We start from the raw sequence: 27,077 nt of genomic DNA on the forward strand, positions 1-27,077 counted from the left end.
CAGTCTAGCTTTGCATTTTAGGCTTTGTCTAAGATGCCAACTATTACTGTAGCTATCTCATTTCTAGAGCACTGCTTAGAGGTAACACTGTTCATTTCAAAAGATGACATATCCTTTTCTCACTGCATGTTTGCTTCTCTGCAGGAGTCAACAGAAAGCTCAAATACCACCATTGAAGATGAAGATGTAAAAGGTAACCTATAAATGGCATTTATTGTCCATATGAAATCCACTATAAACTTTACAGAGAACTATGTTGTGGAGGATGTTAAATGGAATATCAATATCGTAAGATAGAGCTCACTGTTCCATCTAAACTGATCAATCTGAAAATGAGTGTAATTGGTTAGGGGGAAAAATATACTGCACAAGGTTGCACTAAAGAGTGAGTTATCAGTGCATAGTGGAATTATCAAAGTTCAACTCTTTTGAATTCCTGATCAATCCGCTTAAAGAGACCAAAATTAAATGGGGTCCCCCCTCCTGAGGAACTACCATCTCTGGGCTAGTCCCCGAACCCCTGGGTGGTGGTTGCAGGATAAATGGTAAAATAAGTTACCCATATTGTTCTTTACAGGTAGACTACAAGTACCAGCAAGCCAGCCCTGGCATGCCAGCACTTGTGGAACAAGTGCTGGCCGGACATTAAGAGCCTGCTGACATTAAGAGCCTGCTGACACCTGTAGTCTACCTATAAATAAAATTTTAAAATGAACACAGCACTCACACACCAACTGCTTTATTCTTTTACATATATAAGCAGTCAGTGTGTGAGTGCTGTGTTCATTTTATATTTTATTTATAGGTATATATATTTTTTTTTTATCACTTACCAAACCCTCTTTGTTCCATGTGGGCATCCATAGGTCTTGGTGAAATGCAAACGAGCTGTGCCTGAACCCGAAATAACAGGGCACTCGCGATGACTGGCAATTAAATAAATGGGGAAGCTCTGATTGGAGAGCAGATTTTTGTCTATGTAAAAAAAAAATCTCCCGAAAAAGCCAAAACATTTAATAAATTTACCCATAAGTCACTGTAAGGCTATAGAGCTGGGCTGCACTTGTCAAGGGTAGTTGCTCGGGTGCCCACCTATAATTTAGAAGTTCATGTTAATATTGACTTAACAGAAAAAAGGAGTGTTTAAAGGATCTGCGCTAGGACATATATCAGTTGAGAAGAATTATAAAAAAAGTCTAAATGATTGATTGACTGCAGTCCACTATAAAAATATACAAGAAGCATTATGCACTTGTATACTTAAAAACAAGATCCAATATACTATTGTGACATGTAAACAATCCACCTGTTTTGCCTAAATAAGAAACAGTTTCATATCAGCTAATATGCGAAGCTGTAATTGCCAGTCTCCCTCCCAATGTGAGCTTGCCAGAGGATTATAAGTGACCTCTGAGCAAAGGGTCCATATGCAAGAGTATATGAGATCTCCTCAAGAGAGAGAGCCTAATGTTCGTATACTCTCACCTGTAACGTTGCCACAAGCCAGAGCCGATGAGTCACTGCAAGTGGATGAGCCTGATCTCCTCCGCTGTTCCACACTTACCGCTGCCGGAGCCGCAAGTCACGGCAGCGGAGAGGATGTGTGGCTGCCCAGAGTATCTCACCCGCCTTAGATGGCAAGCAGTCAGTGGGGATCCAGTCAGGCGTGCTGGTAATGGCTAGCAGCGGAGGTCCCGCACCTACTTCCTTTTGACAAAACCCCTGTAAGAGGGGAGAAACGCATCAATGCCGGGATTGACGGCCACACACGTGCCCTTACCATCACCCTTTGGAGAACCTGTACCTGGATGCCAGCCGGGATCCCCGCATCAATTGGTGTCATTGGTGCGGGACTTCCGCTGCTAGCCATTAACAGCACGCCTGACCGGATCCCCGCTGATTGCTTACCATCTACGGCGGGTGAGATACTCCGGGCAGCCACACATCCTCTCCGCTGCCGTGACTTGCGACTCCGGCAGTGGTAAGTGTGGAACAGCAGAGGAGATCATGTTCATGCTCATCCACTTGCCGTGACTTATCGGCTCCGGATTGTGGCAACATTACAGGTGAGAGCTCATATGGAGCGTACACACGGTCAGATTTGTCAGATTTGTCAGATGAACGACTGAACGATTAAACGATTTGAACGATTTGACCAAAGTTTTGAACGATTTGAACGATTGAACGATTTTTGACTGCATTAAAATGAATGGAATCGTCCAAGTCTGACTGCAAACCCATCAGATGTCAGATATCGTTATCTGACAAACGGGAACGTGCATCGTTGATCGTCCATCGTTCAGGCATGTCAGATATGAACGATTTTCCATCAGATATGAACGACTAAACGATTTTTAAATCGTTATCGTCCATATCTGAAGAAAAAATCTGATCGTGTGTATGCACCATTATACTCTTGCATATGGACCCTTTGCTCAGAGGTCACTTATAATCCTCTGGCAAGCTCACATTGGGAGACTGGCAATTACAGCTTCACATATTAGCTGATATGAGACTGTTTTCTTTTTAGGCAATACAGGTGGATTGTTTACATGTCACAATAGTATATTGGATCTTGTTTTTAATGCTTAAGAGCATAATGCATCTTGTATATTTTTATAGTGGACTGCAGTCAATCAATCATTTAGACTTTTATCTAATAAATTGTTTGCAATAGCACATTGGCATTGGTATAATCAATTTTTATAATTATTTTAAATTTCTCACTTATTCAGTATATTTGGAAGATTTACTGAATTCATTATTGTGTATTTGATGGGGTCCATCTTGCCCCTTGATCCGCCTGTTGAGTCCTGTAAGCATACCTTGCTTCAGACCTGCTAAGGTGTTGTGCCCTTTGTGTTATACATGCACTAGAATTATAATGTACAAAACTAGCTGTGCAAACAGACTTTTTCTACATTGTTATCTCCTATTCGCAGTAGAAGGATTTCTTTTTATAGTAATGTTGTATAACATATAACATAACAGAATATTAAGATCAGTGAGTGCATAAAATATGCTTTCATGTGCAATCATCTTTTATTTTCATGATTTATTGATCTGTTCAGATGCCTGTATCTCTCCCTGACACTTCTCACAAATTTGCTTTGAGGTCTAACATTAAAGTGTTATATCAGTTGTAGTTTTGCAAGATTCTATTAGTGTTTCAAAAATATGGCTATGCAAATAAAAATGCTTGTACACATTGCTTCACTGTCCGTAGAGGCTAGGGATCCTGCATTAAAGAAGATGAGCTGCTGAAAAAGAACTGTTGCAATTTAATTTTCATCCTTCTATTTACTAGTTAGTAAACTAAATTTAAAGTTGGTTTTAAACAGCAAGAATACCTGCTGTTTTTTTAAAAATGATTGAAAGAGTAATGGGTAACATGATTTGTCACTGATTTTGAATATAAGTTTTAACAATGTTTCAGATCCCATATAAAAGGGAAATTAATAATACTCCCTCATTAGCACAGAAAATTAGCAATTAAACACTGAAACAATGACTTCAGTCTTGTTAACATTTAATTACCTAAAATAGAGTATATGTATAAATCCTGGTAGAGGTCACAACAATGTTTGTTTTTCTTTTGAAGGGACATATAATTTACAAAACTCCATTTGATGATTATAATGATGATGACAACATTATCTTATTTCTTGGCAGCAATTAAAATGCTTGTTATTTTCTAAATAAAATGTTAGTGGAAAGAAAGAAAAAAAGGTTAAATAACACATTTTTGTTTTAAAAATATGAATAAATAAATAAAACAGCAGCAGAGGTGGGAAGATCATATCAGTATATTGAACAAATTAATGAACACATAATGTAATAAACAATATGGACCACAAAGTCCCTGAAAGTCCTTAGGAGAACAACAGGTATAATTTCATTAATTTCATATTTTTATCTATTTTCTACAGCAACAACCAGTGTTCTTAAATCTTGCTTGTTTATTATTCCCATTTGCTGGACACTCTCAATTCTTTGAGAAATACTAGGAGCATGACATCTATTTTATAAGACTGAGTTCAGCTAATTTACTTTAGGGCCACTTGCTTGTTCATTCTCTCTACATTAGGGAATTACAATTATTCTTGCTCTCTCCTAAGGATTTTATTTTCTGGGACTTTATTTTTCATATCCATGATTCTTTCCATTTTGTATCGTCCGACCTGCTCCCGTTGGGACTGATTCTGAGTGGGACGGAGCTCTGTACATGGACGCATACGGCGGGTTTTTGCATACAGAGTATGAGCAGATGCAAATAAACATGGGAGAGTCATGTGCGTGTATCTAAAGCACCGTGTGAGTTTGAGGCACATATGCATACTAGCATACACGACCAGTTTTCTGGGCATGCACACTGTGAATTTACATAACGTATGTTACTAGAATACATGCACATTTGGCTCCTCCCTCTCAGTTGCTTAGGATGCCACTGGCATCGGGGAGGGAATATTTAGAATCTTTTTTTTTTTTTTTAATTCCAAAATTTTCCTCAACAACGTAAATTTCTAAACTCAATTTGATAATTTCTGAACAGAAAACTCAATCACATGCTATAGAAAGTCATATAGAAAGTCGGTACTTCTTGATGTGCGCATTGAAGCAGAAACTGATCGGGACGCCTAAATATTTTACAAGTAGAAGTACCATCTCTGTAATGTCATCGGGCCCTAGTACATTTTTAGCTTGTATGTTTCGGAAATATTGTGTCAGCTCACAAGATGCCTGCCAAATAACTGGTGGCAGCGATACTGAAACTGCTTGTGCTGTGTCAGTCATTTTCTTATCATCTTTTATGCCTTTACCCTCTAAATCTGTAACTTATCAATGTGAGAATGCTTAATAGAGATAGCACTGGCATCTGAACAGATTACTGATGATTGCTTCAGCATGTTCACGTTGTCTTTCTATCTGTAATCTGCATATCCTGCTTTTTACTTTTCATCTTGTGTTTGATCTCTTTTTGTCTTGCTCTTTATATTATGTGTTCTTTTTGTTTTCTTCATTCTTGCATGCCTAAAGTACAGCCTTGACAGTGGAGGGTAGCACAAGGGGCGTCTGTACAGCTCAGCAGTCTACTCACTGCTGCTCCTCCTCCTCTTTGTCTACCGTTCCTTCCTCCTCATCATCTTGTTGGTCACCATCCATTGAGTGCCCCAGTGGCCGAACCTGCTGCCAGTGCCTGCTGAAGACTCTCGTCTCTCTATACATCTTCATTTTTATTTGTTCATATGTTGTGTTTCTTTCCATCAATTCAGCGGCAAAGTGCACAGAAAACACAAACTCAAAGAGTCACTCGAATGAATCTGAACATTCTCATTCATATCCTTCAGTTGTACAGTGTAAGTTAAGGAGATAGGCACCCAAGTTGCACTGTGGGGTACATGACATTCTGTTCTGTAAGAACACTTCATCAGACTGGGATAATACATAATGCCACAAGGTGTTATGTGCAACAACTGTTTAGTACAAATCAGTCTGTACATTCACAATAAACCTTATTTTTACCAATTGCTCAAATTACAGGTAATTAAACTTAAAGTATATAAATTACTGTACTGTGCCATCAACCATGTACAGCTTCAGACTGCTCTCTACAATTTAATCTACAACCTATACTCTGTGTCTTTATTTTAGATTCTAATTTAATTAATAACAGTGTTTTCACAGCGGTTTTATTTTTGATTTACAAGTATTGTCATTTTGTGGTGAATATTATGGACTGGACAAACTTTATTACATGAGTGCTACAGTTTATGAATGAGAGGCTTCCGCATGATGATGCTCTTATCTTATATACTATATCTTCAATTCTGATGTTTATGAAAAGTATGTGTACTATATGCAATAGTACACTAGTTCTCAAACTCTGTCCTCAGACAGTGTATGTTTTCCAGGTCTCCTCACAGAATCACAAGAGAATTAATTAGCTCCACTCTTTTAAAATGTGTCAGTAAGTACTGAATACACCTGTGCACTTACTAGGTGACCCGGAAAACGTGACCTGTTTGGGGTCCTGAGGACCGAATTTGAGAACCACTGCAATAGTAGATGTAAGAACTAAACTGATTTTAAACTTTAGTGTCCAAGGTACACAGAACATAGTGATAACTGTCCCAAATCTAGGACACCACTAGCTGCAGGGCTCAGATTCTATGAAGCCCAGAGCTTATCGGTTCCCATCTTCCTTGTCAAAATAACATCTGTTACTGTATATACATAGGGGCCCTTACAAACTTTTGATATGGGGCCTTCAAATACCTTGTTACGCCCCTGGTTTCCATACTTTGGCATAGCGAATGCTGTGCTTCAAGCATCACCAAGGCCTCCAGATTTACTGCAGTAAATAAAGACTGGTTACAGAAAGACCCAGGTCTGCCACAATCGCCCTAATATTACACTTATGTGATATCGGTGACATCCAAACCACTGTTTTTTATGCTAACATATAACCTTATTGGCAAGAAAATGTCAGCCTCAGTATATTACATGAGAGCCATTGAATTAACAATCACTTTGGTGGGAATGGACCTAACACAAAACTGATACAAGTAAAACTGTAACCTCAAATTATGTATTTCAGCTTTTCTTTTTTTTAAAAAGCTTGTCTACATACTTAGTCCTGTTACACCACTGCCTTCAGTCAGCACTCATCAATTGCTTGACATTGCCTCTTTAATTAATGTATTAGTTACATAAATACAAAACTATGCAGTTTTCTTAATATTTAATGGGCAACTAAACTATTATAGTTGTCCCCAATCAGAAAAATAACACAGACTGCATATGATCCACTGGTTTTGGACTTAAATTCACAGTTTGCATAGTATTACCCCATTGGCCTAGAGCGTATAGCATTGTATCCATTACATTGGTATTCGTTGGAATATGGAGGTGCTGGCTCTGACTGGTGACAGGAAAACAATGAAAGGTCACTCCAGCGGAAGTAATTATCAGTCATGCAGTAATTGTTACATAAAGCAAAAACAGTATTTTTAAAACAAACTACAAATTTTTATGTTCGGTAGTAAAAATAAAGGTGTATGGAGCCCATTTGTTAACAAGCAGCGATCACAAGCATTGCATTAATAAAGCCATTTGGTATCACCACAATTTATAGGATCTATCTAATGCAGCTGAGCGATGCTCCTTTCCTCTGCAATACTTACACAAGGGGAGTTGTATCAAGCCATGGAGAAGTGGCCCAAAACAACCAGTTTGTCATTTCAAAGACTGTTGTAGATAAATGACAGGTCAATTACGAGCTATTTATAGTCGTATGCATCTTGGCCGCATCGCTTGTGACTGAGTAGGTGTTACTGTACTGGGCAGCAACACTCACATGTAGGATAAGTGATCCATGGTAGTGCTGATGGAATTATGGACTATTCAGAGATGACTATATGCAGAGATTTGTCCAACTTTAGTTGATCTGCACCAAGGATAGGGCTGCTGATAATGACTACTTTCACCAGGTGTGGATGGGGGAGGTGCGGTCGCATTGCTGCGTCCCACTCAAATTACAGACAAATGTATTTCCGAATGCATAAAGCGGCCTCAATTGCATCCAATGTTTGTGCAAGTCTGAATTAGACCCTTAGTGACTATATATAGTATGATTACTTTATGTACAGCCACCACTGTCTGTAATGTGCATTAGTTTATCATACATCCCTTACAGTGACTTGTCCTTATTCTAGACCTATACAGTACAAGGGGTTGTGAGGGGAAAATTACTGAATCCATAAGGTTGATTTTCAAAATTCATCTGAATTGTTATAAGGAATATGCAGCTAAAGAAAGAAGTAGTCTTTCTTATTCATCAGTGTACATTTCTATATGCAAAGTAACTAGTAGCTTGTTTATACTGTATGCAGCACAATGAATCAGGGGTTTCCTGGTCTCATAAGTGGTTAGTTACATTTAGTAAAACTGACAGCCAGCTCTGTGGCTTTATTCCTAGACCTTTAAATAGAATTATTCCTTAGTTCCAATAGTATCATTGAATTTGCTTGTCAAAAAATATTTGCTTAGCATAATGTAGCCACCACTAAAACTGAAAGCCAAAAACCCTGGTTTTGTGATGAACATTACCACCAAGAAGCAATACACTACAAATTCCAGTAGTTAGATGAGAAAAGTCTAAATTTACAATATCACAAAATGTAAAGGTTTCTAATTATTCTAGCCCCTGTTTAGACATGCTTTATCGTTTCTGTTGAACGTAAATCACTTTCCAGCAGAATTTATCTGTGCACTCTGAAATAGCAATTCTGTATCAGTGTCCCGAGTCCATTTCAGTGACATTTGCAGTAATTGCATTGCTACTAGAACATGATTTATCTGCTATTGGTGAAAATTGTTTGCAGAAGTGAAAGAATCTGTTTAAGTAGCAGCCAGTAACATTGCACTGTAATATTGCACACTGTTCTCTCTCTCTCTATCGGGTATATTTTATATAAGTGCACGTTTTTAGAGGTGGAGATGTTGCCCATAGCAACCAATCAGATTCTACTTAAGATTTATCTAACACCTTCTAGAAGATAAGAGCTAGAATCTGATTGGTTGCTATGAGCAACATCCACTGGCTTAACTACCGTAGGTGTAGGGGGTGCGGCTGCTATGGGGCCCGGCCGTCCCCCTGCACCTATGATGCCAGGCAAGCTGTGGTTGCCCCTCCTTCAGCAGTGTTCTGCGCAGCGCAGGCATATCTGCCATCCTGGTCGGCTCCGCCTCCATCTCTCCTCACAGACTCATACTGGGAGGAGGCGTGGCTGTGATCCAGAGATGTCCCAACATGGCCACACCTCCTCCCAGCATCGGTCAGTGAGGAAATACGGAAATGGCCGGGAGAGGTGATGTGCCTGAAATGCGCAGCACACGAAGGAGGACAACCATGGAGCAGAGGTAAGTCGAGGAGAGAAGTGGAGCCTTGATGGACGTAGGGGGGGGTCCATGAAAACTGTCCTATGGGACCCCCCTAAGTCTAGCAACATCTCCACTTCTAAAAACCTGCACTTTTGTAACTATACCCCGTATGTGTGTACAAACTTTTTTTTTGGTGCTCACTTTTATATACAGTATGATTTGATACATTAGAATGTCACTTTTATATACAGTATGATTTGATACATTAGAATGTCACTTTTATATACAGTATGATTTGATACATTAGAATGTCACTTTTATATACAGTATGATTTGATACATTAGAATGTCACTTTTATATACAGTGTGATTTGATACATTAGAATGTCACTTTTATATACAGTATGATTTGATACATTAGAATGTCACTTTTATATACAGTGTGATTTGATACATTAGAATGTCACTTTTATATACAATATGATTTGATACATTAGAATGTCACTTTTATATACAGTATGATTTGATACATTAGAATGTCACTTTTATATACAATATGATTTGATACATTAGAATGTCACTTTTATATACAATATGATTTGATACATTAGAATGTCACTTTTATATACAGTATGATTTGATACATTAGAATGTCACTTTTATATACAATATGATTTGATACATTAGAATGTCACTTTTATATACAGTATGATTTGATACATTAGAATGTCACTTTTATATACAATATGATTTGATACATTAGAATGTCACTTTTATATACAATATGATTTGATACATTAGAATGTCACTTTTATATACAATATGATTTGATACATTAGAATGTCACTTTTAATCATATATTCTTACAATAGTCTGTGTCATAAGAGAATGGCCATGGCCGTTTTGTGTAAAATGTTGTTAAATCGCTAAACAAGGACCAGTGCTCCTAAATATAGTTCACTCACTTTTGCTTTGCTGCTTGTTTAGGCATTTAATACAATTTTTAAAACTTATGTTTTAATGAATAAACCATATTTGTGTAAGTGTGCCCCAATAAAGAGTTCTCTTCTGCATCTTTGCACCCCTCTGAATATTAACATACAGATGTGTCCTCATACATCTAGCCTCAATATGCCACACAGCACGTCTTGCCTGTTACTGAGTGAGCCACCAGGTCCCGTCCTACTCTGCTAGCGTTTGGGGGCTTTTATTATTTTTATTTTTGCAGAAAATGCGTCTAAGTCGCAATGTGACTAGGACGCACCAGAAAACTGTGCTGTGCTGATTAATGTGATATGAGACACTTGTATATCTGTGTGCACCTGAGTCTGTATATGAGCCACAACGGAACTTGGAATGAAAAAAGCTGCAGCCGCTACATTGTAGCACTTCGTATACAGATTCAGAGACTCAGTCGCACACAGACATACATGTGTCACATCAAATGAATCAGCACAGTCTTAGACACATTTTCGGGGAAAAAAGACTCCCAACGCTAGCAGTCTCTCTCACGAGAGGGGCTTTTTAGCGTCACTGCAGCAAAGATGCATAAGGACACACATGTATACCATTCTTGGTAGCACCACTAACATTGAGGTGTTGACTATTTACAATACTTTGTCTACCCCTATAGTTGGTCCAAGTATTTATTCCTTTAATTAATAATCTTGTGCGGATTCAACCACTTTCTTACGACTATGTACAGGTGGACCAAGGTTAATTGAAGACAATGAAGAGCGCTCATTAAAACATTACAAAACCGCAATCCTCATTCAGGGGCTGATTCCGAGCTGCAGGCTAGCCTGTTTTGCAGACTGGTCTTGCCATGTTTAGCACTGTGATTGCAGCAGAGCATAAACATCGATGAGAAACTAGGTGCTGCTACTTAAACAGATTGCATCTTCACTTCTGGCTGCATGACTGCAACCAGGAGTTCACACTTAGGATGAGCATGTTGTGGGTGTGTAGGCAGAATTATGGGCTATTCAAGAGATTAGGATACTCCGAAAGCGGTCTAATTTCAGATGAATGTCTTTGCATCAATGATAGGGCTGGCGTAAATGCGCTCTGATAGTGAAGATGACTGCTTTCACAAGCTGATGGATTGGGGACAGTATAAAATACTTATTATCTGGAAATTATGAACTTCCAAGGAGCAAATTATGCCTCAATTACCTTTGTCATCATATATCGTCTCTTCTGCCACTTGTAGTCCTCTATATTATCTATAGCTGAATCCCAAATTTCTATATGGAACCTGTATTTTTGGCTTGTGTTCATTTGTTAGATTTATAGTATTGTAACAATTTAAAAGGAATACTAATGCTGGGCGATATATCGTGAGTGCATGGGCGGATGTGTACACTCGATATGTCTGTGAATTACATAATTCAAAGACATATCAGGTCGGCCCTACAGCACAGCCGATGCCGATATATCTGTGAATATGCAGGTGTGTATGGGCGACCCGCCGACCGCCCACTAAACTTGCTTCTGGGACCGCCGACAATGACATCTCAATTGGGCGGGCAAATTTAAATGTTCGCCCTGTTGTGATGTCCACCCAGACACTTTGAGCTGCTGATTGGTGAGTGTGTGTAACTTTCCAATCGGCCTCTCGGACGGTGGATGGGTCTGCTGACCGATCTGTCATCCTAGTGCGTATGCAGCAGTAAGCCTTACATTTTCTTTCTATTATACACAAAAATAAATCAGGTGATAAAAAGTGTTTTTTTACATGTTTATGTAGATGTACTTAATACATTACAATGAATTTACTTGTGTTCTCATAGCCTCCTCCCATGCTAATGGGAATATATGTGGTGATGCAAATGACAATCACAGGATGAATCAGCTTAATGTTAAGAGAACAACTTAAATGTGAGCACAACATTAAATTTAATCTGCTTAATGACAAAGTAATGAAAACGGTAGATCATTGCTGCATAGTCTGTATGTATATGGAAACTGTACAAAACCTTTTGTAAGCTAAAAGACGGAGTGTCAGACAGTAGTTTATTATGTGGTGTTTTGAAATTCCGTAATATCCAATTAAATAACCTTTTAATTTTCTAGCCCGAAAGCAGGAAATCATCAAAGTTACAGAACAGTTAATTGAAGCAATTAATAATGGAGACTTTGAGGCATATACGTAAGTGACCTAATTGTGCTTTAATTCCCTCCAAATGCTTACTTATTGTACATACTGTATGAGTACCTTTGCGGAGGCTGTATACAGACTTCTCATCGCTATTGATCCTACGTTGTCCCCTTATTTCCTAGCTCACCGGTGGTGTCAGTGAAAGAGTGCATGATTCTTCTATCAGTGTTATACCCAAACATCAGGACCAGAGGCACTCTTGTTCTGTGTACAACAGATCTGTACCAGACAGTAATGGCTGCTCTTACTTTGTATAATTTAGCCCCTGTATAGTGAATACTTTACAAGCAATCAGAGAAATGTTACGCTTAGATATTGATAACTGCTCCATAGCCAGGAGCTTTATTGACAAGTGAAGTCCAGAATGAAGAAATCATTAGTAAACCATTGTTTTCTATATTTATTTCTGAAGACTAATGTGATATTGAATTTGCAAGGATAACTAGTGCACCAGAGTGACAGAGATGTGTGGTGTTTTTTATGTACCTGGGGGGAAAAATAACTGTTTGGAGTAGTTGGGCTGATTGGCTGAGCCATCAGTAAATGCTGCGTTAAGATGGGTACACACCTTGGCGATGCCTCTTTCCATCAACTTCACTCCCAATCGGAAGTTCTGACCACAGTGCCGATACGCGCACATACACCTATAGAATCATACTTGTGACTTCGATCCGCGACTGCCAAAATATCAAAACAAAATGATTGTACTACAGTACACACATTCCCGATTCCAGGCTACACTCACAGCAGTTGTACAAAGAATAACCATAATGGGCTGGAAAAGGGCGAGATTACAGAACAAAAATAAAGCTCCAGGAATCGCTTTACACCCGCACATTCTCTTTATGAGCATGCGAGGATACCGTCACAAAGACAATGTCTGAATAGACCCGTGTTTTTTATATGTTACAGAGTGTGAGGGGGGTGAGGTCTTGTTATGCACCTACTGCGAGACAGTGCAATTTTCTGTGGCTGCAAACAAGTAGTAGTATATGTTGGGCATATAGGACCATGCCAGCAATGCATCACATGGAAACAGACCGGGATGTTGACATGTAATGCATTGTTGGCATGGCACTGTATGAGTGACATATACCACTATATGTTTGTGGATTCATGATTGTTGTATAGAGCCATGTAGGCTGCAGTGTTTACACTTTTTTGGGGTATATAATAGGTAATAAAAAAGTATGCAGTACTCTTTTAAGGTATATAGATGATATAAATTTTAGTATATAGACTATACTAAAGTTTATATATAGATAGATCATATAGAATAGATGCATAGTAATTATATATTTCACCATGTTTACAGACATTCGGTCCTGAATGAAAGTGTCTGGTACAGGGTGTATGCATTTGGCCACTTGCAATACATTAGTACATTCCCTGCTGTATAGCAGAGGAAAATTTAGCAGCTGAAAATAAATATATTATGCAGTGTCACTATATAGGCCAAATATAGTGGTGGCAAATGAAAAAAAGAGTTAATATTTACATCAACAGGGAGGACAGTTTACACTAGGGGTGTGCACCGGCCACTTTTCGTGTTTTGTGTTTTGGTTTTGGATCTGGATCTTTCTTCGTGTTTTGGATCTGGATTGGTTTTGCCAAAACCACCCTTCCGTGTTTTGGGTTCTGGGTTTTGTGTTTTGGATCTGTATTTTTTTGAAAAAAAGCATAAAAACAGCTAAAATCACAGAATTTGTAGGTTTTTCTGCTCCTATGCTATTATTAACCTCAATAACCTTAATTTCCACTCATTTCCAGTCTATTCTGAATACCTCACACCTCACAATAGTGTTTTTATGTCCAAAAGGTTGCACCGAGGTAGCTGGATGACTATGCTAAGCGACACGAGTGGGCGGCACAAACACGTGACCCATCTAGGCGTGAAACTGCAGTGGCAGACAGGATGGCATTGAAAAACTAGGCCCCAAACTGTACATAATGCAAAGAAAAAAAAGAGGTGCAAGATGGAATTGTCCTTGGGCCCTCCCACCCACCCTTATGTTGTATAGACAGGACATGCACACTTTAACAAACCAATCATTTCAGCGCCAGGGTCTGCCACACAACTGTGGCTGAAATGATTGGTTCGTTTGGGCCCCCACAAAACAAGCTGGCAATTAATCTGTCCCTGCACAAACTGGCTCTACGGAGGCAAGAAGTCGTCCTCATCCTCCTCATCCACAGATTCCTCACCCTCTTCAGTGTTATGTACATCCTCATCCTCACAGAGTATTAATTCGTCCCTGCTGGAACCACAGGTCCCTCTGTACGTTCTGGAGGCTGGTCTCCCTGGAAGAGTTGATCATTCATTTTATGAACATCATCTTCTCCACATTTTGTGGAAGCAACCTCCTACGCCTTTCGCTAACAAGGTTCCCGGCTGCACTAAACACTCTTTCGGAGTACACACTGGAGGGGGGGCAACTCAGGTAAAATAGAGCCAGTTTGTACAGGGACCTCCAAATTGCTTCTTTTTCCTGCCAGTACAGGTACGGACTGTCTGACATGCCTACTTGGATGCTGTCACCGATGTAATCCTTTAACAGACAGACGCACGCTTGTCGCTGCTGCTTTGAGGATTCAAGTGCGGCTACAGCCCACACAATTCACAAAGACAGAAAAAAAAAAAGAATATTTTTATTGTTTGTGGAGCACACTTTGAGGGTTACACCACCCTCTAACAGACAGACGCACGCTTGTCGCTGCTGCTTTGAGGATGCAAGTGCGGCTACAGCCCACACAATTCACAAAGACAGAAAAAAGAAGAAGAATATTTTTATTCTTTGTGTAGCACACTTTGAGGGTGTCACCACCCTTTAACAGACAGACGCACGCTTGTCGCTGCTGCTTTAAGGATGCAGGTGCGGCTACAGCCCACACAATTCACAAAGACAGAAAAAAGAAGAATATTTTTATTGTTTGTGTAGCACACTTTGAGGGTGTCACCACCCTTTAACAGACAGACGCACGCTTGTCGCTGCTGCTTTGAGGATGCAAGTGCGGCTACATCGCACACAAGTCACAAACACATTAAAAAAATAGTTTTTTATTTTTTGGAGCACTTCGTGAGTTACACCACCCTTTAACAGACAGACGCACGCTTGTCGCTGCTGCTTTAAGGATGCAGGTGCGGCTACAGCCCACACAATTCACAAAGACAGAAAAAAGAAGAAGAATATTTTTATTGTTTGTGTAGCACACTTTGAGGGTGTCACCACCCTTTAACAGACAGACGCACGCTTGTTGCTGCTGCTTTGAGGATGCAAGTGTGGCTACATCGCACACAAGTCACAAACACATTAAAAAAAATTTTTTGATTTTTTTGGAGCACTTTGAGAGTTACAACACCCTTTAACAGACAGACGCACGCTTGTCGCTGCTGCTTTGAGGATGCAAGTGCGGCTACAGCCCACACAATTCACAAAGACAGAAAAAAAAAGAACAATATTTTAATTGTTTGTGTAGCACACTTTGAGGGTGTCACCACCCTTTAACAGACAGATGCACGCTTGTCGCTGCTGCTTTAAGGATGCAGGTGCGGCTACAGCCCACACATTTCACAAAGACAGAAAAAAAAAGAACAATATTTTAATTGTTTGTGTAGCACACTTTGAGGGTGTCACCACCCTTTAACAGACAGACGCACGCTTGTCGCTGCTGCTTTGAGGATGCAGGTGGAATCTAGACGGGATTTGGAACCGAGGACACACTACCTCCATTAATTGTCTAAATCCCACTGCACTAATGTCGGATACCGGACGCACGTCTAACACCAACATAGCAGTCAAGGCCTCAGTTATACGTTTTGCTTCAGGATGACTGCTGTCGTACTTCATCCTCATCGCTAGGGACTGTTGGAGGGTCAATTGTTTAGTAAAAGTAGTGATGTTCCTACTTCCTCTCTGGGATGATGAACAACTCCCAGCAGCAGCAACAGCACTAGTAGGAAGTGGTTCTTGATCTTTCCCTATTTTATTTTTATCAGAGAAAGTTTGGTCCTCCATTTATGTTATATTGATATATATACGTGCGGCTAAAGCGCACACAAACACAGAAAATATTTTTTTATTTTTGCTGGAGAGTAGTGCACTTTGTGGGTTACACCACCCTTTAAGAAATGAGCCAGCCGGCTCTTTACTTATGGGACACAGGCGCACGCTTGGCGCTGCTCCTTTGTTGATGCACGTGCAGCCACAGTGCACACAAGTCACAAACACAGAAAATATATATTTTTTTGGTTTGGAGTGTACTTTGGGGGTTACAGAACCCTTTAACGGTCAAGCCAGCCGGCCCTTTACTTATGACACAGGCGCACGCTTGGCACTACTTTGTTGATGCACGTGCGGCTACTGCGCACACAATTCACAAACACAGAAAATAATTTTTTTTTTGGTTTGGACTGGAGTGTACTTTCGGGGGTTACAGCACCCTTTAACGGTCAAGCCAGCCGGCCCTTTACTTATGACACAGGCGCACGCTTGGCACTACTTTGTTGATGCACGTGCGGCTACTGCGCACACAATTCACAAACACAGAAAATAATTTTTTTTTGGTTTGGACTGGAGTGTACTTTCGGGGGTTACAGCACCCTTAACGGTCAAGCCAGCCGGCCCTTTACTTATGACACAGGCGCACGCTTGGCACTACTTTGTTGATGCACGTGCGGCTACTGCGCACACAATTCACAAACACAGAAAATAATTTTTTTTTGGTTTGGACTGGAGTGTACTTTCGGGGGTTACAGCACCCTTTAACGGTCAAGCCAGCCGGCCCTTTACTTATGACACAGGCGCACGCTTGGCACTACTTTGTTGATGCACGTGCGGCTACTGCGCACACAATTCACAAACACAGAAAATATATTATTTTTTTAGCACTTGGGGGGAGCACCCCTGATGGACAGAGCACCCCCTGGACAACACTACAGCACCTCTTTAGGACTGGGACACTGCACAGGACTTTGGAGTGGACACAGCCCCTATGGAGAACTGACTGCACAACACAGTCCAGCCAGCCCCTATGGACTTTGAAGTAGTGGACACAGCCCCTATTAACAACAGCAGCACAGCACAACACAGCCAGCCCCTATGGACTTTGAAGTAGTGGACAACAGCAGCACTACACTACACTACACTACACAGCCCTAACTCCCACCCTCCCTCTTCACTGTCCACAGCCGAGTGAGAAAATGGCGCCGACGTGGGTACCTTATATAGGATCCAAAACCCGCGAGACTCGGAAGGCGGGAAGATGACGTTTTGCCTCGATTTCAGAATCCGAGTCAGGCGGGAAAAGTCGAGCCTGACTCGGATCGGACTCGGATCGGGGGGGCTCGGGGGGGTTCGGATTTCAGAAATCCGAACCCGCTCACCCCTAGTTTACACAAGAGTACATATCAAGCCACCTGACCTGGTTTAATTATGCACACCCAGAGAAGCAGCGCTACTGTTGGTGTAGAATCGGAAGACCGGTCGTAGTTGCATACACAATGTACTTTTGGTCCGATCTGGCCCTGTGGAATCGGCTAAATATAACAGCGCATAAGATGCGATCCTTCAATTCAACCAGTTTTCTTCCGACAAAACATAATGGACGGTGCTCTTTCTATATCGAAAAACGGGTTGACCTTGAAAGAACAGCACAACCATTGTATAGGTGTGTACCCAGCTTTATATTGCTCCTCATCTCCACTTATCAAGCAGTACTCCATTGTTAGTGATGTGCACATCGCTATTACTAAACATTTCAGTTTAAGCCGAAGAAATGGTTGGAACGCTGCCACCTCACATTCATCACTGGCAATTGAATACCCTCATTATAATAAGCACTATTTACATACTTTGTGAGGTTGTACAGAATTGACTGGTCCATGTTCAACTAGACCGTTTCATGTTCATCATTCATTACCTCTATTTGTTGATTACTAAAAGATTATTAAAAATTATATCACAATACATATAGAACAATCTTAAATTAGCTGATTACCAACACAAAATACTAACCTTTCTCCTTGCATTTAACTACAATCCAGCATTTAAGAGTATGTTTAGGCCATTATCATTGGTGTGCATTTTAGTGTATGTACAAGTATAAATCATACAGTGTTTCTGCATTTGTGTACAATTTTGCTATTCTGTTTACAGAAAGATTTGTGACCCTGGCCTTACTTCATTTGAACCTGAAGCTCTGGGAAATCTTGTGGAAGGCATGGATTTCCATCGCTTTTACTTTGAAAATGGTTGGTATTACCGTACTTATTTTCAAGTGGGTTTTTTATAGAGATGAGCAATTCAGTTCTATGCTGTTCTTTTAGCCAAATTAGCACAAGTCCAGATTTACCTTGTTGGCTATCCATAACGCACGAGATCCAGATAGCCAGTAATCTGCCGTTTTTCAGATCCGAACATAACCGAGTAGAACTGAACCGCTCATCTCTAGTTTTTTATGGCTTTATTTGAATAGCCTTTTGTTATACTATACTTTCCACTAGGTAGTGTCTCCACAAATACATTTAAAATGTGAACCACTAATGTCCTAATAGAAGAAGCGGATACTGAAGTGTGCAAGGCTGCCATGTTATCCCTGTCCCTTAGTTTGAATTTGCAGTTCCACACAGGCTGCATTCTACAGGGCACATCTGTAGCCTCTCACTGTACAAGTGCAGAAAGAAAATCTCCTAACCCCCACCACCCAACACAGCAGTCTGCTCCAGAGGTTGTAGAGAACATGATAACCACATGTTTGAACACTACACATATTTCTTGTATAATATTCAGCTGAATTGTACACACTTTGATATTTATTCCAGTTGGTTACATACTCAAGCAAGTTATATACTGACAATACAATACAAAACAGACAAGTGCAAACAATATGTGAAAATGTATAGAAACACCATGCACCTGTGCATCCGTTTGATATGCTGTGTACATGTGGTTGGACGTGTTGATATGCTTTGGCACATTAGTTCAGAATCTCATGTCATTAAAGATTCCAGCATGTATCAACCCCACTGAAAGTAATGGGGGTTTTTTGTTTTGTTTTTTTTAAATAAATGTGAGAAGCAAAATGTTCCTTCTGTAATACAATATTATTATATATTTATTTTGTAGTATTAATAAATATGCACAAAAGGGTTTGACGTTTTTATTCAACTAAAGTCATTGAATGTGCTTGTTTTATTAAATAAGTAATACAATACAAAACTATACTTATCAGATGGCATTGAAATATTTGTTCTGATACCTGGCTAGATGATTGTGTATCATTACTAATATAAATAGGTGGCTTTCGGAGCTCTCATTCTCCAGATGTTACTAATCATTCTTGGAGGAGCAAGAAGTGCTGAACTATCAATGGCTGCCTATAGTACACATCCAAATTCACTATAAAAAAAAGATTGTAAAAATCAATATTTTTTTTTGTAAAGCTTCCGTATTAAACTAGACTCTGTAATTTGATTGCTTTTTTCTTATTGTCATTTTTGTATATTTTTCTAAGCTTTATCCAAGGGCAACAAGCCAATCCACACTATCATTCTGAACCCCCACGTCCACTTGATTGGAGAAGATGCTGCCTGCATTGCCTACATCCGACTCACTCAGTACATGGATGGCACAGGACTGCCAAAGACCATGCAGTCTGAAGAGACCCGTGTGTGGCACCGCCGTGATGGAAAATGGCAGAATGTGCATTTCCACCGATCTGGGTCCCCAACAATACCCAAGTAAGGAGAGGCAAATTAAATAGACTGTCCAGGAAACATAGTTCCTGAACATGGTGGTAATGATTTGTGCATTAAGCATCATATTACATAAGACAGATAAGTGACTGGCAATTATTTTTATATGCAGTGTTTTTCTTGTGAATCTATATATAAATACAATTTTGACAGATTAAAACTGTTTTATGACAGATGGTGCCAGTGCATGCGTGGTTTTGTTCCTTCAGTACTTTTCCAATTCTTTAACTTCGCTAAAAGGTTCACATCAGGATATTCCATTAGACACTCTCTTAATTATATTTTGGACTAAAATTACATACATATGGAGAGACATTAACTGAAAAGCCTTGCTTCAGTAAGTTCTAGTTTCGTATTTATAATATTGTATAGTTGTAAAACCAAATATGTTTTATACATCATAACTACATACAGTATATTATAGAAAAATTTAATGTGTTCCTCAAACACAGTTCATGGAGAATATTAGGAAAGGTCTCGGAGCACCTTTCTAACTGAATAGATTGTGCATTGGGTTCTAGATCATTTTTGTCAAGGGAAGGTGCCCAACTATACTCCCACAAATCCACTAAACTGCACTTAACCTCTTAAAAGCTTATTTATTTGCACATTGACTTAACTATAACTTAGTCTAATGTTTCTTTCTTTTATTTGTAGCTAACTCTAAGCCTTGCAAGCCTTTAACTCTAAACACTCAAGACAACTGGATGGTATATCTTACACAAACTGCATCCCTCCTTTGTGTCCTAATCACAAGTGTTTATTTGAGCACAGAATGTCTTCATGTGTAAAGCTTTTGTGCGTTGTATTTTTATGTTTTCATCTCTGCCGCAACTTATCGAGATCCCACCAGAGGATGATTTTCACTTACACTGAAGACAACATTGGTTCTTTCTTTATACTTCTACTATTTTGATAACTCTGATTTCGGTCTCAAACTATAGTAATTAAAATGCAAACATTTATATTTGTTTTGTTCATGCAGCCTGATTATAAGTAGTAACCTAAGTGTAAAGATTTATTTAAGAAGTAGTTCCTTCTTATGTTGTAGCTTGAAACTCAGGCTACAAATTATTTGCTCAAGTCCATTTAAACTCAAAGGGGGCGATTCAATTCAACGCGAATTGAATAGCGCCGGGAGCGAGCTGTTTGGGCGGGCTAAGGATTTTTTCTCACACCCCCCTGGGGATGCGATGAGAAATCTGACTAAAGTGCCGGGTGTGCATCTGTTTTTCTGCTTAGCGCGGCGTTAACAGCTGCGTGCCCGGCACTTTGGTCAGAGAATGTGGGTTAACGCGCCTAACACCCTTGTTAAGGCGCGATAACCGGCATTCTCCAACCACACAGCGCACTGAATTGAATAGCTCCGGGAGCTCGCTCCCGGCGTTATTCAATTCGCGTTGAATTGAATCGCCCCCAAAGTTCTTTGTGTACAACTACAGAAATCTCTCAAATACTTTTATTTCAATATGTGGCAAATACTGACTTCAATCACTTGTAACTTTATCTTTAATAACAACAAGAAAATTTATAGTTTTAGATTTGCCAAGGATACATGTGGAATTATTACATAGTATATAGTGAATATATGATTGGGTAATAGCTGGTTTTTGAAAAAAAAAATGAAAAGGGAAATTTTATAATAGGGGTGATTTAGTCCTTTCACAAAATCTGTATTTTTGTGTTTTAGCCGATAAGACTTCTATATTGTGTATTGTATGTTGTAAGTGTGGATTCTAATGGTTAGGGTACAAAAAGTAGCTACCAATCTATGTGAGAAGATGAATAAAACTCTTAATTGTTATTCTACAGCCTTTCTGCTGATGTTGCAATGTTTAGTCACAATGCATAATATATTTGCTTACAGTAAAAACTGCATTTTGAATGATCCACTACAGATATTTTTTGTATAGCTGTATAAATAAAACAACTATATTTATACAGCCACATACATGTGTATTTCATCCTACCACTTTATTTGTACAGTTCAACTACTCTGTGGGCTGTTTACTTCAATACTCTGTATGCATGATGGAACGGAATTACTGTTTTTCTTGGTCCTCCATATCCCGATAAGTATTTTTGACTTTGTATTATTCCACTTTTGTGAATATCAAAGCAATTCTTTACTATTCTTCATGTGCTAGAGTAGTGGATGTAAGTGGAGTAATGCTAGTATACTACTAAACAATTTATTTTCTACAAGATGTAAACAAATAAAATGTGTTTGAGCCATTTTAACCTGCCAATGAATTCCTGTAAAAAATGTATTGTTTTTTTTTTTTTTTCTGCATATACTTATTCTAGAAGTGGGTCCATTGTTCGTATCTAGGTACAGTATAATGATGTATATGTTCTTTCCATTTATGTATAGCATGGAATGCTGACATAGTACTGTAAACCTAATATGTCTTCCACACAACCATGTGAGAAAAGCATTAATAAACTGCACTATGGTAGTTTAATTTTATCAACTTTTGAAATGTTGCAATATACCAATAGACACCATGTATATATTTCTTGCCATAAAAGAATTGATATAATTTAAAAAAAAAGAAATTCTAATAAAATTGTGTTTTTTGTTGCAGTTGTTGCTTGTGTTTTAAGTTACCAATTACAAACGAGGTATATAATTGTACTGATGTATTTTTCTGTAGTATTTTCGCATGTGGCACGTGCTGTACATAAACCTTATCCTGTATGTATAAACTAATTTGGTTAAAATGCTATGTACAGTAACATACCACATGTTCTCTCAGTTCTCTGGTCTCTCCTGGAAGCTTAATTATCTCTCTTTATGGTTGTTTTGTTGAAGTTCAGGAATGCATGTCACATAAGAGCTGTAATAATTTGTACAGTGTGTTTGTAAGTACAGATGCTCTTTATAATTATTACTCTTGCACATCACACGCAAAGTTTATATTCAGACACGGGTCAGTAGTAAATTAGCCAGGTTCAATTAGTCAGGTTCATTCGGAACTATAAAATGTGTGTTACCTTGCTTATTTTTGCTGGCACTCCATAAAGGTTCGAGCCACCTTGTCCCCCCGATTGTGCAGTGTGTACCAATTAAGATTGCTCTATCTGTATATGTTTGACTTTTACCCAACCCTGCTTTCTGGGAGTGATGTGTAGCTCCTGTTGCATGTCCTGTATAATAGCACTCTCTCATTGTCTCTCTGCCATTATACTTTGCCAGAATTCTTTGGTGGCTACTAATGTTATGATTTGCAATAGATAATACATTTCTCATGTTAATACTTTTAGATGCCAGTCCAGGAGTAGTAGAGAAGACAATTTTGCATCATACTTAAAATACGGTTTAAAGCTGTCTTTGGACTACTGTACCTACTTGCATATCATGATCTAACATTGATGTGTCACAAATTCCGCATCATGGGGAAAACAGCACATGGATACTAAAATACATATTTGCACAATATGGAAGTGCAAGTAAAAGTACAAACCATACAAGTACTAATTAAATGGAAAATCATAACAATTACACATGTAGTAAGTTTAAGAAAAGATTAATACGTTTGGAAAGGAGACCCCAGTTTTTGAGCGCTAACAATCTAGCGATAGATAATGAGAGAATTGACCAGAGTTTTGTTTTTTTCCTGAGTGGGGTGAAAGGGCTGAAATTTGGCTGTTACAATGGAAGATTTGATAATCGGTGATAGGGATCGGATGTGTGGTGTGTAGGCAGGGCTGGCAACAGAAATCTCAGGTCCCGGTACACTGATGTCTCTGGCCCCACCTTCTCACCACCAGCTCTGGCCCCACACCCACACATATCTCCCCTGCATGCTGTGAAGCATGATATGTTAGCTGAAAGATATGCCAGCCTTTAAATAAAGTAAAATGCACTATAACTTACCACACTGTCATGATGCAGGCTGTATTTCTTGTCTGCCGTCTCTTCCAAGGTCTTCCTTGATGACAGTGCTGTCAGGGGTAGGAGGGATGGTGTTTGCAACCAGCCATCCTCAGTCTTCATCACCTTCCTCAAATTCATCCTCTCATCACTATATTCAGCCCAAAAGCCCCTCATCACCATCCTCAGGTCACATCACCTTCCTTAGCCCTTAGTCCCATCACCTTCCAGAGTCCTCAGCTCTCTTCACCTTCCTCACCTCCCAAACTCCTTCATCTTCTTCAACCCCAAACTCCTTCACCTTCATCAGCCCCCACCCCCTTCTTCCGCCCCCTTCCGCTGCCCCTTCCTCCGCCCCCTGCCGCTTCCTCCGCACCAGCCCATCACGACCGCAGTCCACTTTGTGCCTGACAGATGGGGATGATAAGCGGCGGCGGGACCTATGATGTCATGCCACTGCATTGCTTACTAAAAGGTCATGTACAGCCCGTGCTGTGTTTGAGCCACCAGCAAGCACTCTCCATGCCAGACTACAAGGGAACTGGGCAGCGGATATGAGTACCGCCGGCCACGGCGCACCGACTGGGGCACGGAGTCTGCCGTCCCCTGTCCCGCTTTGTAACCGTCTGAGCCTCGGGGCCCCTCTGGACCTCGGGGCCCAGTACGGGTGTACCCTTAGTCCTCCCTTGTCGCCAGGCCTGTGTGTAGGGGAGTGTAGTCAACTGCATAAATAGGGAAGTAGTCAAATACATGGGCTATAGGGGAAGACGTGGTCCAGTTCACTGGTTTCAGTAAGTGTAGTGAGGACCATACTAGACAGTAACAAACACCCCGCCACTGGCACATGGTAGTACACTCGTACTACCCAGCGGTGATGTGTTTGTTTTAGCAGCCAATGAGAGTCAGACAGGGCGCAGAAACGGGGATTCAGGTAAGTATATTGTGCGTGTCTTGTGTTATATATGTAATGGGCGCTGCATAGGGCGAACCACTACTGGGGACACTGTATAAGGGGCACTGCATAAGGGAACCACTACTGGGGGCACTGCATAAGAGGTACTACAGGGGCCACTGTATAAGAGGCACTACTGGGGGCACTGCGTAGGGGGACCACTACTGGGGAGGGCACTGTATATGGGGCAGTGTTTAAGGGGCACTACAGTGTGTCTGTGTCAGTCAGTGTGTGTGTGCTCCGTCATAGTCTGAGTGGTATATTTTACTGTAGAGGTCCTAAATCCTGTGTAAGCTGTTTCTATCTGCCCGTGGCTTCAAAGATAGCTGCGGCTCACTGCCCTCCACATATACCCTTACAAAGCAAGGGGTTATAGCAATACCAATTCCAAAGGGTAGCACTCGAGACGGCTTCACAAATCAATCATGTAGTTAGTAGCTTGGTTTTTCAAAGTTTCAGAACTCTTTTTTAATAGAGTCCTGAAACGTTGAAAAATCAAGCTACTGACTACATGATTGATTTGTGAAGCCGTCTCAAGTGCTGCTCTTTGGAATTGGGGTGTATATATATATGTGGAGAAATCAGACGGCACTCTGCAGACTTGTCAATGACAATAAAAGTCCTTTATTCCAACAACGTTTCGGGGCTATACCCTTCTTCAGGGACATGTGATAAAATGGTTACCTACAGAACAACATATATATACACACCGAACTCAATACAATTAACAACAATAAACACATTGAGTCTCACCTGTGTCACGCCAAACTGCAGTGGCACCGCTCCACACGATGATGTCACCTACTGGCTCCACACTAGAGGCCAAACTGTATCATCAACGGCATGGGTTGCCAAGCAATCGACTCTGTGCTGTAAACACACCACATCAATGAGTCACATGATAAAAACATAATAAAAACACAAAAACAGCCAATATGTGACTAAACCTGCACAATTCTTAATCAGATATAACAGTAGTCATCCTATATAAGCAAATATTGGAGGATGATGTATCATACACCTGCACAGTCCACACCATTCCACTCCAATCTGTCTCAAGAAGAATCGATGGCATTAAGATCATTAGCCAAATGTACAGATATAGATACAGGTAGTGCAGACAATGGGGGTGCAGTGGAGGTACAAAACCTAACAGTTTACCGTACCAAGTGCCAACGACAATTGCAGGATCCAGCAACCTATGAATTATTGAACGGAGGGCCTGATTCAGAGCCGGACGCTATTTGCGGACGGTCGTTCCAAAAAGGGGCCGGCTATTTAAATTGAGCACTCGCTCTTTGCGGTTTGTTGACGCCTCTATGTCTGAGCGAGTGAACGAAAAATGCGCTCGCTATTTTGTAAAGACGCCCCTTTGCCGTTCGCATCACACGTCATCTCCGGTATTTATTAGATTAGTCGGGTACATCAAAAGGCATCTGAACTGCTCGCAGTGCTTGTGGTAGCTTGTTCCTACCGCAATCACTGCGAGCAGTTCAGGTTAAAAGACAACCAAGTGACGTGGTCGATGACGCTCCTTTACTAATTATGCACACCCATTAAACGCCCTTTTGACCTTTTGGCACACCTGCGTTCGGATCTCCACACCCCCGTTTTCAAGCACCTTCCCCTGTTACCACCCACAAACGGTACATTCTGTCAATCAAATTAGCAGCCCCTCGCTGTTTTGCGAATGCACGATTTCTGACCGCAATGACTGGTTTGCGCATGCGCATTATGACCCATATGCATGCGCAGTTGTGCGAACATCACTCAGAGCGAACGAGCGCCCGCTTGTGAGCGGCTCTGAATCAGGCCCAGAGACCCTTCAAGCATATTTAAAAAGGAGCTGGATGACATTTTATTATTAGCCATGAATAACAACGCTATCTCAAAGGAACTACAACAGGCCTTAATGGTGGAGTTTCCTCTAGTCCCATTGTTTTATGTGGTTCCCAAAATCCACAAGTCTTTAGTGGACCCTTCGGGACGACCTATAATTTCTTTGAGAGGGTCACTTTATCACCCAGTCTCTGTATGGTTGGATTCTTTGCTTAATCCGTGTGTTGAAAAGAATCCTTCATTTTTGAAGGACACTACGACATTGTTGGTCATATTACAACAGCTGGAGGCTATCCCAAAGGGTACGAATTTGTGTAGTGCTGGTGTGACCAGCCTCTACACCTGATTACAGATAATCTACACTACATAGGTCCCCCAGTTAGTCTGTTCTTACAATTGCTTATATTGGTACTAACCAGGAATTATTTCCTCCACGATGGCAAGTATTATATAAAAAAATTGGCATGTGCCATGGGATCATCAGTGGCCCGGCTTACGCCAATACTTTCATGTATTTTGTGGAGCAGAAATTGTTCTACAATAATGATAACTTACATGGTGAAATGTTGTATTTGAGATACATAGACGATTTGCTAATAATGTAGAGGGGTGT

General features: G+C 40.3%; 1 protein-coding gene across 22 annotated transcripts in view; it reads left to right on the top strand.

Annotated features, from left to right (window-relative positions):
• CAMK2D (calcium/calmodulin dependent protein kinase II delta) overlaps positions 1-22,383 on the top strand; it is a 286,873-nt gene extending 264,490 nt beyond the window's left edge. For 14 of the 22 annotated variants that reach the window (XM_088448303.1, XM_088448282.1, XM_088448294.1 and 11 more), the window contains 5 exons: positions 145-193; positions 11,959-12,034; positions 18,199-18,293; positions 19,556-19,781; positions 20,454-22,383. In XM_088448303.1, the coding sequence (XP_088304429.1) occupies positions 145-193; positions 11,959-12,034; positions 18,199-18,293; positions 19,556-19,781; positions 20,454-20,457 (450 nt within the window). In that variant the 3' untranslated portion in view covers positions 20,458-22,383. Of the gene's footprint in view, positions 1-144; positions 194-11,958; positions 12,035-18,198; positions 18,294-19,555; positions 19,786-20,453 lie in introns of those variants that run through there. The other 8 variants (XM_088448283.1, XM_088448295.1, XM_088448287.1 and 5 more) reach the window with 1 other exon arrangement.
• The last annotated feature ends 4,694 nt before the right edge of the window (positions 22,384-27,077 follow it).

This window comes from Taudactylus pleione, unplaced genomic scaffold, assembly GCF_031769625.1.
Source record: "Taudactylus pleione unplaced genomic scaffold, aTauple2 ptg000454l, whole genome shotgun sequence".
In the NCBI taxonomy this organism is placed as follows: Eukaryota; Metazoa; Chordata; class Amphibia; order Anura; family Myobatrachidae; genus Taudactylus; species Taudactylus pleione.